The sequence below is a fragment of the Sinocyclocheilus anshuiensis genome, unplaced genomic scaffold, assembly GCF_001515605.1.
Source record: "Sinocyclocheilus anshuiensis isolate Anshui unplaced genomic scaffold, SAMN03320099.WGS_v1.1 scaffold1159, whole genome shotgun sequence".
Taxonomy (NCBI): Eukaryota; Metazoa; Chordata; class Actinopteri; order Cypriniformes; family Cyprinidae; genus Sinocyclocheilus; species Sinocyclocheilus anshuiensis.
Window position 1 is genome coordinate 220,592 of NW_015547700.1, and position 13,614 is coordinate 234,205.

General features: G+C 37.4%; 2 protein-coding genes across 4 annotated transcripts in view; both read right to left on the bottom strand.

The window, feature by feature from the left end:
• The window catches only part of LOC107703878 (HMG box-containing protein 4-like), a 10,927-nt gene extending 2,177 nt beyond the window's left edge, over positions 1 to 8,750 (bottom strand). Inside the window, exons 1-9 of one of the 3 annotated variants that reach the window (XM_016506671.1) lie at positions 8,672 to 8,750; positions 6,163 to 6,243; positions 5,970 to 6,079; positions 4,466 to 4,544; positions 3,113 to 3,745; positions 803 to 1,030; positions 510 to 688; positions 348 to 429; positions 199 to 263 (exon numbers count right to left, since the gene is read on the bottom strand). In XM_016506671.1, coding sequence (XP_016362157.1) covers positions 199 to 263; positions 348 to 429; positions 510 to 688; positions 803 to 1,030; positions 3,113 to 3,745; positions 4,466 to 4,544; positions 5,970 to 6,079; positions 6,163 to 6,199 — 1,413 coding nt within the window. In that variant the 5' untranslated portion in view covers positions 6,200 to 6,243; positions 8,672 to 8,750. Of the gene's footprint in view, positions 1 to 198; positions 264 to 347; positions 430 to 509; positions 689 to 802; positions 1,031 to 3,112; positions 3,746 to 4,465; positions 4,545 to 5,939; positions 6,080 to 6,162; positions 6,244 to 8,671 lie in introns of all 3 variants that reach the window. The other 2 variants (XM_016506670.1, XM_016506669.1) reach the window with 2 other exon arrangements.
• A 181-nt stretch (positions 8,751 to 8,931) lies between these two features.
• The window catches only part of LOC107703879 (ankyrin repeat domain-containing protein 54-like), a 5,504-nt gene continuing 821 nt past the window's right edge, over positions 8,932 to 13,614 (bottom strand). Inside the window, exons 2-8 of the mRNA XM_016506672.1 lie at positions 12,931 to 12,978; positions 12,749 to 12,847; positions 11,109 to 11,180; positions 10,954 to 11,001; positions 10,698 to 10,822; positions 10,275 to 10,382; positions 8,932 to 9,289 (exon numbers count right to left, since the gene is read on the bottom strand). Coding sequence (XP_016362158.1) covers positions 9,215 to 9,289; positions 10,275 to 10,382; positions 10,698 to 10,822; positions 10,954 to 11,001; positions 11,109 to 11,180; positions 12,749 to 12,847; positions 12,931 to 12,978 — 575 coding nt within the window. The 3' untranslated portion in view covers positions 8,932 to 9,214. The remainder of the gene's footprint in view (positions 9,290 to 10,274; positions 10,383 to 10,697; positions 10,823 to 10,953; positions 11,002 to 11,108; positions 11,181 to 12,748; positions 12,848 to 12,930; positions 12,979 to 13,614) is intronic.

A 13,614-nucleotide genomic window follows, 5' to 3' on the forward strand; every position in this document is an offset into this window, starting at 1 on the left:
ACAACGGCTCTGTGTAGTTAATGCTGCTCGATGTGAAAGCCCGCAGGTGATGGAGATTTACCGCTGATTACAGTACCGGCTTTCTGACAAGATGCGCATTAAATATCGCATGCGATTTATCGTGCAGCCCTACTTTCAACTATCCCTTTAAGTCACTGTTTATTTGAAATCTATAAAGTAAAGGTTAAAAGTGCTTACCAGCTTGTCTTTTTCAGGCAGCTGATTCCACACTTCTGCGAGTTTCTTACTCAGCTCCCCGAAGACTGAGGCGGAAAAAGAACAAAATTTCAACCAATCGCAAAACAGCACAGATGATTGACAGATGTGCACAGAACGACAGCACTCACCTAATCCGGGCTGCTCTGCATTGATATTGACCCTGTACTCCTTACAGAACACCTGATAGGCCGTCGTGTTCTTCTTCTTCGGCTGACAGGATGTACAGAACATTAATAAATGGTAAAAACCTCAAGGCATTTCAACTGGGGGAGGGAAGTGATTTAATTTACCTTGTCCTTGTCATGTTTGTCTCTGTCCTTTTCCTCCTTCTTTTTCTTCTTCTCGCCCACCAGTTCAATGCTTTGATGGTGATGGGATGAGGTGGGTGGAGCCATCGCGTACATGCCACCAGAAGAGCTGTGATTGGATGAGCTGTGAGAGTGGGTGTGGCTTCTAGACTGATCACCTGCTTTGCAGAGAAAGAGACATTTAAATTCAGTTCAATTCATTTTCATGTAACAACGACAAAATGACGATACCAACCAATCAGTATTAGCTTTAAAGAACGTGAAATATGTCTCACCTGGACAGTTTTTCTGCCCTCCACTTCCTCCTTTGCTGTGTTTCTTCTCTCTGGATCCTTTCTCTCGGTCTCGCTCTTTCTCTTTTTTCTTTTTGCTCTTCTTGCTCTTTTTCTTCTTTTTAGAGAGATGTGTGAAGGAGTCGTCAATCACCAGCTCGCCGGCCTCTAGTTCTCCTCCTGAAGATGAGCTGTCTCCTCCCATGCCTGCGTAAGACCCGCCGTAGTGACCTGATGAACACAAACACGCACATTTAATACTGCAATAAATTCACGTTAGGGCTTAGATGATGATCTCAGTGAACAGTATGTCTCATTTGTGCAGTAAATCAACACAACTTCAGTGCAGACAAAACCAGAACATTTGTACAGTAGTGGTTAGTGTCTTTGAGTTTTTTTTTTGTTTTTTTTTTTAAGAGTGTTTGAACAAATGGATGTTAAACGTTTGTCATTATTACAAACACCATAGGCAGAGATCGGTCAGTATTGACTTTTTATGACTGATAAAATCATAATCATAAAAAATAATCATATTAATCATAAAAAATCATAATCATAATCATAAAAAATCATAAATAATGTTTGTTTCAGTTAAACAAAAATAGATTTGGATTAGCGTAGATTTTCTCTCAAAAACTAATTATTTTTTATGTAGGTTTTATTTCTGCTTTTTGACTCAAAAATAACTAGAAAATCATTAGACTACAAAATAAAAACAGTAAAAAAAAAACATTTTTAGTCAATTTATTACTTTATAAAAATTATAACTTTTGTTGATATTGATGGCATTATATTTCTGCAGAGTCGTTGTTGTTAATGTTCGAAATTAATCTAAAAGTATATTTTTATGTTTTTAAAGAAGTCTCTTATGCTCACCAAGGCTGCCTTTATATGATCAAAAATACAGTAAAAACAGTAATATTGTGAAATATTATTGCAATTTAAAATAACTGTTTTCTATTTGAATAGACTTTAAAATTGAATTTATTTCTTTAATGAAATGCTGAATTTTCAGCATCATTACTCCAGTCTTCAGTGTCACATGATTCTTCAGAAATCATTCTGATATGCTGATTTGCTGCTCAAGAAACATTTCTTGTTATTACAAACGTTGAAAACAGTTGTGCTGCTTAATATTTTTGTGGAAACCTTGATACTTTTTTTCAGGATTCTTTGATAAAGAAAAAGTTCAAAAGAAAAACATTTATTGAAAATCTTTTGTAAAACTTGACATCTCTTTATCGTCACATTTGATCAGTGTATCCTTGCTGAAAAAAAGTATTAAATTCCTTAAAAAAAGGTCTTACTGACCCCAGACTTTGATCAGTACTGCAAGTATCTTTGTTTTGATTTGTTTTGTCTACACATTTTCCATTTAAAAACAAATGGCTATTATTTAATTATTATTCTTAAAGGGTTAGTTCACCCAGAAATGAAAATTCTGTCATTAATGACTCACCCTCGTGTTGTTCCAAACCCGTAAGACCTTCGTTCATCTTCGGAACACAATTAAAGATATTTTTGATGAAATCTGAGGGCTCTCTGACCCTCCCATAGACAGCAAAGTAACTACCAGGTTCAAGGTCCAGAAAAGTACCAAGATGATCGACAAAGTAGTCCGTGTGACATCAGTGGTTCAACTGTAAAGTTACGAAGCTACAAGAATACATTTTGCGCAAAGAAAACAAAAATAACGCTTTATTCCACATTTTCGTCTCTACTGCGTCACTTAGGATGCGCGGCGTGATGGATCTGGGTCAGCGCCGGCGCCTCCACACGCTCGCATCATGGTACTGTCGTGAACGCGCGTCCACACAAGTGACACAGTAAAGACGAAAATGTGGAATAAAGTCGTTATTTTAGTTTTCTTTGCACAAAAAAGTATTCTCGTAGGGTTAGGGAAATAGTCACACGGACTACTTTGTCGATCATCTTGATACTTTTCTGGACCTTGAACCTGGTAGTTACCTTGCTGTCTATGGGAGGGTCAGAGAGCCCTCAGATTTCATCAAAAGTATCTTAAATTGTGTTCCGAAGATGAACGAAGGTCTTACGGGTTTGGAACAACACGAGGGTGAGTAATTAATGACAGAGTTTTCATTTTTGGGTGAACTAACCCTTTAAATAGAATTTGTTTTTTGTTTTTTTTTGCGTGTGTAATTTTACTAAATTTGATTGCATATGAATACAGTTGGGTGCTTTTCTTGAAAGATTTTTCAGCAGACCTGATATTAAAGAACAGACTAAAGCAAAAAGTGAAATACAGGTCAATCTTTAATCCTAGAGAGCCTGATATATAGAGTTCTTACTCACCCACGACCTCCACCTCTTTCCCCACTACAGGCAACGGCTCTTGGCTGTGCTGCTTTTTCTTTGGTGGCTTCGACATCATTTTATCTTTGTCTTTCTCCTTCTTTATCCCTCCTTTCTTCACACTGGAGGACTGATGATGGCCTACGACACCTGAAGAGGAAGAAGAATATGTCGGGATGGAGAATCCCTCGTTCATCCCTACATTTTCGTTCTTCTCTTTTGAGGAAAGGATGAGCTTCATCTTGAGGCCTTCAGCTTCACAGAGCGTCAGTGGCTCTCCTTTCCCAGCTCCTCCGTGGAACAGGAGTGACTTCGAGGAAGAGGAATGCTTTTTAGACGAAGATGAGCCAGGCGGATGAGAGTGCGAGTAGGAGTGGCTGCTCTTGGAGCTGCCGTCACGTTTGCGGTCTTTGGAGGAGTGTGAGGAGGTGTGGAGAGGGTAGGAGGGTTTTTTGTGGAGGTGAAGGGTGGGCTCAGAGCCCGTGGCCAGCGGGGAGGTGATGGCCTCCAGGAGGCCCATGGCTGTGTCTGTGGGGTGGGACGGGTGAGAGGAGGACGAGGAGGAGAGGGAAGGCGAGCGATCTGAAGATTTGCGCTTCTTCTTGTGGGGCGGCTGACTAGAGCTGTGATGATCTGCGGGGAGAGATTACAAACTATTTAAAATCCCAAATCATATTTGATTCAGTGAAGGTGCCTTTTTTAAATATTCAAAATGAAGAAATAATATTATATTATATATGACATTATAAATCTATTAACTTAAAAAGCAGTCGTGCTAAACATAAAAATATATAGATACAATAATATAGCAACAAAAATATAAAATATAAAAGTAATATAAAAAATGACTATTTTGTTCAGTTTTTGTGTGTATCTTTTTTTTTGTGCTTACACCACTTTACAGCTAAAGTCTGTCTACACTGGACGCGACAAAGCGACCGTTGAAAATCATTTGAAATTTGTGTCAGTACGTCATAAATAGAACACAGCCGGAGTTTACTTTCGGGAATTTGTCACACCGTGCCGCGGCATCCAGTGTAGACAGCATATTAGGTTCTATTGTATTTTGTCGCGTCGTGCCGCTTGCGTCCAGTGTAGACACGATGTTAGATAATAAACATGCAGTTGTCTGCTTTTAAACTCTACTGGAATTAATGAACAGCAGTGTGCTCTTCACCGAGGTGCACTACTTGCATGGTACGCACGAGAGGCTGTTAAATGAGCCCATAAAAGAACATTTCAATAACGTTCATTTTTAATGCTCCCATAAAAAGTAACATCCTAACGAGAAGTTCTGGAACAATTTTAACTGTGGATATGCTAGAGCAGTGCTAGGAAGACAAACCTCCTCACCTCTGTGATAGTGGTCATCACTCAAGTGCTTCTTTTTTTTCTTGTGAGAATCTTCTCCTAAGAGGAAAAGGTCAGAATCCTAAAAAGACAACAGTGCATGTTGAAACAGGCATTATATGCACCACAAAGGTCATGTAAGTGAGGAAACAATCCACATATGCTTACTGACCTTACTACTACAACTGCACATACAATGGGAAGAGTAGGGATGCTCTGATCAGGCTTTTTACAGATTATTCATTTACTAATTGTCATCTAAATCGGACTACAGAACATTTTAATAGGTCTAATAAAAACAAGCAGGCGTACACAAAAGATTATCAGTACTAAAATGCATAAAATTATGAAGAACTAGCCTTCGCCTACAAGGCAAATAAATAAACATAATATGAGTTTTTGTATCTATTCAATATTTCATTTGTGAAATTATTTGTACTCATAATTTATTTACTAAAATAAAGCAATTAATACTTTCAGCAAGAATTCATTAAACATCAAAAATGACAGTAAAGACATTTATGATGTTACAAAAGATTTATATTTCAAATAAATGCTGTTCTTTTAAACTGTTTATTCAATAAAAAAATATAAAAAGTTAAGCAGCACAACTGTTTTCTACACTGATAAAAAGAAGCAGCAAATCAGCATATTAGAATGATTTCTGAAGGATCGTGTGACACTGAAGACTGGAGTAATGATTCTGAAAATTCAGCTTTGCATCAAAAAAATTAATTACATTTTAAAACATTCAAATAGAAAACACTCATTTTATATTGTGATAATATTTTTACTGTATATTTAAAAAAATGTAGCCATGGTGAGCATAAGAGAATTCTTTCAAAAACACAAGAAAACATGCTGACCCCAAACTTTTCAACGGTATTGTACATTCCCCACTTCTTCATTTTGTTGGATGCCAGTAATATTAATTTAACAGCTACTACTGTTAATGCTCTTTAATCTGGAGCTATTTAATAAAGATGTCTGAAGTGTATTCCACTTTGTAACCCACATTAATATTGTACTTACGCTTCACGGAAACTGAGGAGCATACATATCTCATCTTTCCTCAACACTTATTACACTGGTGATGACATGAAAGTAATGCTAAAGTCTTAAAGGTGAAGACGTTTTGACGATTTATGAGACTGGCGCAGTTCAGAGACTTCCAGGTGAGTCACAGGAATATCAGCCAACTGATCGCAGCATCCCTAAACACGAGTCAATGACAAGTGGCCTGAGAGGGAAAAACACAGGTCCAAATCCTTCTCAGACCAGAAGTCATATCTACCTAGGTAACAAAACATCAAGTTGCGTGTTTATTAATGTCATTAGAGTCTATGAACAGACTTTGTGGTTATCATTGGTATTCTTTCTCACACAACACAGTTATGGAACATATGTGTATACTATCAACCACTTGTTGAAATGATGCAACTTGATGTTAGATGTTACCGTAACTCCCTGCTGTTACCTTGTGGTGCTTCTTGGAGGTTTTGCGCACCTGCGCTGCGATTTCTTCTTCCTCTCTCAACAGATCTTTATACGAGCGCCTCTTCTCTCTTTGGCTGCGACCTGCAACAAGACCGACCTCTCCTTCCATCTGTGAAATATCTACAAGGAGAACCATGTTTCAGAGTAGGTTTGGATTGGACATATTTGAGAGTATTATGGTGCTTCTGTCTGATAATCATTACCCATCATTCGTTTCTTCTTGATCTCCTCAAAAGCCATGGTCAGTCCTGGTCCTTCAGGTGGGATTGGTCAGTCTTGTGATTCTAGTGCACAAGAACAGATTCAATTCTTCAAGTTCAGTCTAAAAACATTTCATTTAAAACAAACTATATACAATGACCTTTCCTGCGTAGAGAACTGATAATTCGGTTTCAATTTAACTTGCACTTCTGTATGTACTAGTTATCCACACTACTTTTTTTTTTTTTTTTGCAATGAAAGTATATATTACACAAAAGTTCACCCAAAAATGAAGTATATATTACACAACAGTTCACCCAAAAATGAAAAATTTGTTAAAACTTTACTCAGTATATTAGTCTCAGGCCATCCAGGATGTAGATGAGTTTTTTTTTCTTCAGAGGATCAGATTTTGGATCAGATTTGGAGAAATGTAGCATTACATCCCTTGCTCATCAATGGATCCTCTGCAGTGAATGGGTGCCGTCAGAATGAGAGTCCAAACAGCTGATAAAAACATCCCAATAATCCACACCACTCCAGTCCATCAATTAACATCTTCTGAAGTGAAAAGTGCTTGTAAGAAACAAATCCTGCATAAAGGCATTTTAACTTTAAAACCATAGATTCTGGCCAAAATATGAGTGCATAATCCAGTAAAAGTCCATCCACTGTTGTCCTCTCACATCAAAAATCCACCAACATACTTGGTTAGATCTGTTTTGGACTGTTTTTGCTTGTAAACACTGCTTGATCTGTGCATATTTCTCTCCTGATTCAGACGAGACACCTTTTTCATATTTTCATATACTCATATTTTAGACAGAAGCTGGTTTAAAGTCAAAAGCCTCTTAATGATGGATTTGTTTTTTAAAACACACAGCTTTTTGCTTCACAAGATGTTAATTGATGGACTTGAGTGGATCATTGTGATGTTTTTATCAGCTGTTTGGACTCTCATTCTGACAGCACCCATTCACTGCAGAGGATCCATTGGTGAGCAAGTGATGTAATGCTACATTTCTCCAAATCTGATCCTCTGAAGAAACAAACTCATCTACATCTTGAATGGCTTGAGAGTGAGTACATTTTCATTTTTGGGTTGAACTATTCCTTTAAGTCACATTCTCATTCAAAAGAGCATTTTATTGGACCAAAAAAAAAAGGTAGATAGACACTGGCAAGCAACTTTTTTTTATGTAATCATAATTTATAAAATGTCCTTTTCCCTGGAAGAGAATGAAATATGTGAGAATGCTAAAAGATATGGTCCCACTTTATATTAAGTGACCCTAATACCTGTGTACTTGCATAGTAACTAGATGCGTACGTAGTATGTAACCACAGTGTAAGTACACATTGGTACATAGTATCTACAGCTGTAATATTTCTGTAACTACACACATGTAACAACACTGAGAATGGTTTGTGTAAGTACAAATGTGTAACAGGACATCGGTAACAACACTTTTTTTTCACTTCACTAAGTACTCGTGTAACAGGAATTATATAACTACATTTTGTAACAACAATATGTATAAGAGTAATTGGAACCCTTTGATCCAGGGGGTGGAGATGGGTATGTTTAGGGGTGGAAATGGGATCCAGGGGGAGGCGATGGGTATAGATACTATGTACCAATGTGTACTTACACTGTGGTTACATACTACATACACATCTAGTTACTATGTAAGTACACAGGTATTAGGGCCACTTACTATAAAGTATGGGACCGAAGATATTTTGATCGTGGACTAAAAGCAACAACAGTTTTCTTCAGAACACTGTTTTGTAAAAATTGCTATACAAATAAAACGGAATTAAATGTAAGTTTTCATTCGAAAGCCATATAAGCAGATGCTTAACATTAAATATATAAAACCAAATAAATAAGCACTAATACTGGAAAAACAACGGAGAAAACAAATCTCATCACAAAAACACAATCAAGTCGCCCCATCTTCCAATTCTAATCAAATCTTTCTTCTAATTGCAATAACGCTGCGTGCAGAGGTGTTGAACAACTCTGAAGATGTGCTACAGAAAGCGCGCACACACACACACACACACACACTCATTAGTGACAGATCAGGATCAGCAACACACATCAGCTTTCCTCCAGCCACAACTTTAGTCAAGCTGCCAATGACATTTGCACGAACGAGAAGATCAGCCTCAACCCTCATTATTGCACATTTCCCGCCTACTTTCGAAGTAATGCACACTCACACACCCCCTTCCCCTCTCTTCATCAGGATCCAGCGCTTCGCCGTTTCAACTCGAGTGGATTCGAGCAGCTGCGGACGTCTCTCGCGTCTCTGCCGGATCGTCCGGCGCGCTCAGCCCCGCGGCTGCGGCGCACATAGGCCGGTATCGGGTTACAACTCGGTTAACGGAGCGTTCCCGCCATGCAATTTTAACGGGTTTCTACAGTACTACAGAATGGCACGGAATGCATGCGATTTATATGGAGATATTAGAAGTGTTGTGCAATAATCTGTGAAATATTACCTCGGGTTGGATGTGGGTTTAGTTGGCGCACGACGCCATCTTTGATAGGAGTCAACAACAAAAGCAGCCAGAGACGAGGAGGAGGGACTTTGAGACCAGAGAGTGTATCACAGCAATGAAATCCCCCATTTTTGCAACCAAAAAAATAGTACTGGTGATATTTAGCATATAAAAGCGATTTGCAAATGCACAGCTTATACTCTATTGTTAATGTTGCTACATCGTTGCTTCAAAGACAGAGTCCACAAACACTCTAGGCATTATGTCATTTATTTGGCTCTTTCAGTCACTTACAAAAATTAATATACAATAAACAGCGACATAACAAGCTACAATAAAGGCATAACAGAAATGAGAATTGTTTCAGGAACAAAAATAACAAAAAATCTCTGTCAAAGTTGGATTTAAATGACCATAATTACCGTTGTGTTGTATATGTAGGCATGTCATATATATATATATATATATATATATATATATAAATAGTTTCTCCTGAAAACCCACAGTTGTCTCATCCTCTCATGTCTTTTCTTCCATCCATCTCTAATGGTCTCCCATATTCTGCATCTGAATACTGAGAGACGTGAAGCTGGCCAGTAAATCGGTCACCTCGTCCATCTGTGGATCATATTAAAACAATAATTACAATGTCCCAAAGCTACAGTGGTATCAAACATACAGTATTGTAGAATTAACCCTATAAAGCCTACTGTACTGTATCATATTTGATACACCAATTTCTAAGGCCTCTAAATCATCAACATGAACTTTGCTGAAAAACCTACTGTACACAATCTACTTTGCACTACAATGCCTTCTGTCATCTGATTGATAATGTATACTTTTTTAACAAGAAAAATGCCTTTCAGTTCCATTCTAAACATCCCCTTCAGTGGTACATTTTCCATTAAACAATATTTTAAAGATTATTACAAAAACGGATAGTTCCGGTCCTTGATTCTGATTGGTTGAGCCGCGTTCGAAGCTGTTGTAAATTACTCTACAAACATACACCTTTGTTTACTTTGTGTGTTGCTTGGCAAGCACTTTGTTGCAACCACAACTGTTTCTGAGGAACTACATTGTTTGGTGGAAGAATACTGTTTTTATTAATACCATTACACTTTATTTGCTCTCATGTACTGGACTGAAGCAACTCAGGTTTACCTGATTATTCATACATCATCTTTTAGAAAAATCATGTTAAAATGTGAATATCAAATATGATACATCAGGTTTGAGGAATTTGCATTTGTACGTTTCTCATCATATTTTGCCCCACAATAAAAACTACAGAGCCTTAAACATAAAATATTACTATTCACTGACTTGTAGCATACAAGCTGTGTTGTATTTCGTTTTTAATTTAAAAAATACATTTATATTTATTATTTTTTAACAAAGTAAAATACAATAGGTTCATTGATGTTCAGCCATAACATAAAAATTAATCACTGGCTTATCAAAAAAGGCCAGAATTTTATAATCAATACATCTCTATAAAAGAGTTTATATACTAAATATTTCATTTGTAGCCCTTAGAACTGAACAGTCCTCTTTAAAATATCAAAGGGAATGAGTACATGAACTCAGCAGCTGTTACCTGTTCTCTGGTGCGGGTGTTCTGCAGCTGGTTTGAGATGTGCTCTAGTTTCTCTCTCTCTTCACTCTGTCCCATTATATTCAGATATTCCCGCAGCATTTGAATGATCTACAGACATAATCAGAGATCCCTGGTTCATTTTGGCACTACAGCACATACATAAGCATGTACAACAGGAGCATAGGAAAAGTGTGGGCGGGGCACATTACCTAAACCTTATCAGCCTGTCTCATAAACACAAAATTAGGAATCATCGTTTACCCAGAAGTCATTACATTACATTATGCATTTGGCAGATGCTTTTACCCCAAGTAATCGTCATAGTAGAAATATTCACAAGAAGCATGAACGTCACAGTCTCGGCTCCAAATCTGCAGATAAAATCGTTATGTGCATGAAGTTTCTCAGTCATCTGTTAATCACCTGTGTGACCTCTCCTCTGAGGGTTTCTAGGCTATGCGAGTCTCCCTCTTGTAAGATGTTGAGCTTTGAACGGGCAAGATGAAGAGGAGTCCTTCCAGCACGGTCCAGAGCATCAACACGGGCACCTGAGGGGACATTTATAATCTATGAACTAGTACTAAATTAGATTTGTGAATGGTATTGGAGGTACTGTTTTTGTTAAGAAATAGCAGAAAAATCTCAGATGAGTAAGATTTAGATGCATAATCAATCGTACCTCCCCGCAGTAAGGTTGTGATGACAGGCACATGGTTGGTGCAGGCAGCTGTAAAAGGCAATTTAACTCACCATAAGCTTTGACCATAGATTTAATTATACAGAATTATGGTCATTATTATGTGAATAAACTAATTTGCTTCTGCACATCCTTACCCAGATGCAGTGGTGTATTTCCAAGGCTGTCTCTCTGGTTTGGGTCAGCACCATAACTCAGCAACAACTGAACTACATTGTTAAAAGTGATGAGAGATGAAAAGAGAAAGTAGAAAGAGTTCAAATATAGTGGAAAACAGTGAAATACAGTGGCCTCAAAAAGTATTCGGATAATTAAGCTTAAAGGAACAGTTCAAATGAAAATGAAAAAAAAAATAAATTATGAAAAAAGCCCAAAAATGAAAATATGCTTAAAATGTACTTACCTCAGGCCACCTCGATGTAGATGAGTTTGTTTCTTCATCAGAACAGATTTGGAGATATTGGGCATTACATCACTTGCTCACCAATGGATCCTCTGCAGTGAATGGGTGCCGTCGGAATGAGAGTCCAAACAGCTGATTGGAACTGATGGACTGGAGTCATGTGGATTACTTGTGTATTATTGTGATGTTTTTATCAGCTGTTTGGACTCTCATTCTGACGGCACCCATTCACTGCAGACGATCCATTCTCCAAAACGATTCTGATGAAAAAAAAAACGAACTCATGTTTACACTATGTTACTTGAAAATACATGCCACTTGATTTGATATTTTGTTATGCAATGCAATGACTTTTATATATTTTCGGTGTGTCTTAGGTGACTAAATATATTCTGGCACCAATAAAATGAATTTTCATGCACTGAATGCCACTCTGAAAAGTTAAAGGAGTAGTTCACTTCCAGAATAAAAATGTCCTGATAATTTACTCACCCCCATGTCATCCATGATGTTCATGTCTTTCTTCCTTCAGTCGAAAAGAAATTAATTTTTGAGGAAAACATTGCAGGATTTTTCTCCATCTAATGGACTTCAAATGGTGGCCAACGGGCTGAAGGTCCAAATTGCAGTTTCAGTGCAGCTTCAAAGGGCTCTACATGATCCCAGCCGAGGAATAAGGGTCTTCTCTAGCGAAACGATCAGTCATTTTCTAAAACAATAAAAAAATAAATAACATTATATACTTTTTAACCACAAATGCTCATCCGCATTGCACATCATGCATTAAGTAATCACGTTGGAAAGGTCATGCGCGGTTAGCTCTTCGTCTGTGTACCCCGGTTCAAAAAGGTAGGGTAGTGCGAAAAACTCCACTAATTTTCTTCCAACTTCAAAATCGTCCGACATTGTTTTACCTTTTTTTGTAAAGGGCGTTTGACTTTCTTTAACGATCACTTTGTAATCACTGGGTCGGTACTTCCGCCTATGTCACGTGTGTGTGACTACATAATGCGTGAAGTCGAGCTAGTGCAAGATGAGCATTTGTGGTCAAAAAGTATACAATTTTACTTTTTTTTTTTTAAATGACTGATTGTTTCACTAGATAAGACCCTTATTCCTCGGCTGGGATCATGTAGAGCCTTTTGAAGCTTCACTGAAACTGCAGTTTGACCTTCAACCCGTTGGCCACCATTTGAAGTCCATTATATGGAGAAAAATCCTGGAATGTTTTCATCAGAAACCTTCATTTCTTTTCAACCGAAGAAAGAAAGACATGAACATCTCGGATGACATGGGGGTGAGTAAATTATCAGGAAATTTTTATTCTGGAAGTGAACTACTCCCTTAATGTCAAACAATTCTGTCTGAGCTTACCGATACTCTCGTTGCCATTGCAGGAAGAGAAGTGTAAGGCTGTCCTGCCCTTGTCATCAGCAGCACAAGGATCGGTATCCTCTTCCAGCAATCTACGAACTAGAAAGGAAAAAAGTGAACCAACTATCATTTCAAATCTTAGCATGAAGTGTGACTACTATTGTCATGCTGATGATTCTCACCTGTGTCAGTATCATTGGAGTTGGCAGTTTCTCTGAGCCTCTTCACAGCTTGGAGGAGAAAACAACAAGGAATTGGTTTATATATATATATATAAATTATAGGAGATGCACAACCTTCAGTGATAGGAGATGCACCACCTTCAGAATATGTTAAATGTTAATGACTAAGCATGCATCTCCTTTCATATATATATATATATATATATATATATATAAAATTAAAGGAGATGCATAACCTTCAGAATATGTTAAATGTTAATGAGTAAATATTGGCATTTGTATCACGATGCACCTTTTATAACATATTTGCATCGGTAAAAAACTATTTATTTATATATAATTATTAGTAGATGTCATATACTTTTATTTTGAAAATGACCAATAATTTGTGACCAATATTTGACATGTAGACTGATTTCTCCTCTAAACTGTTTCTCAAGCGCGTTCTCTCATCACCGCTGCTGCTGCGTGAATGTCCTGAGAATTAGTGATGGGAAGTTCGGTTCTTTTCCGCGAACCGGTAAAAGAAATAAAAGCGGACTATCTGTACCATACTATTTAATGTATCGTATCGATGGCTATGCATCGAGATGCGTATCGCATCGGCCTCAGTTACGGAGATGCAAATTTAAAAAACTAATAAAAAATTTATATATGTATATATATATATATATATTTTTTTTT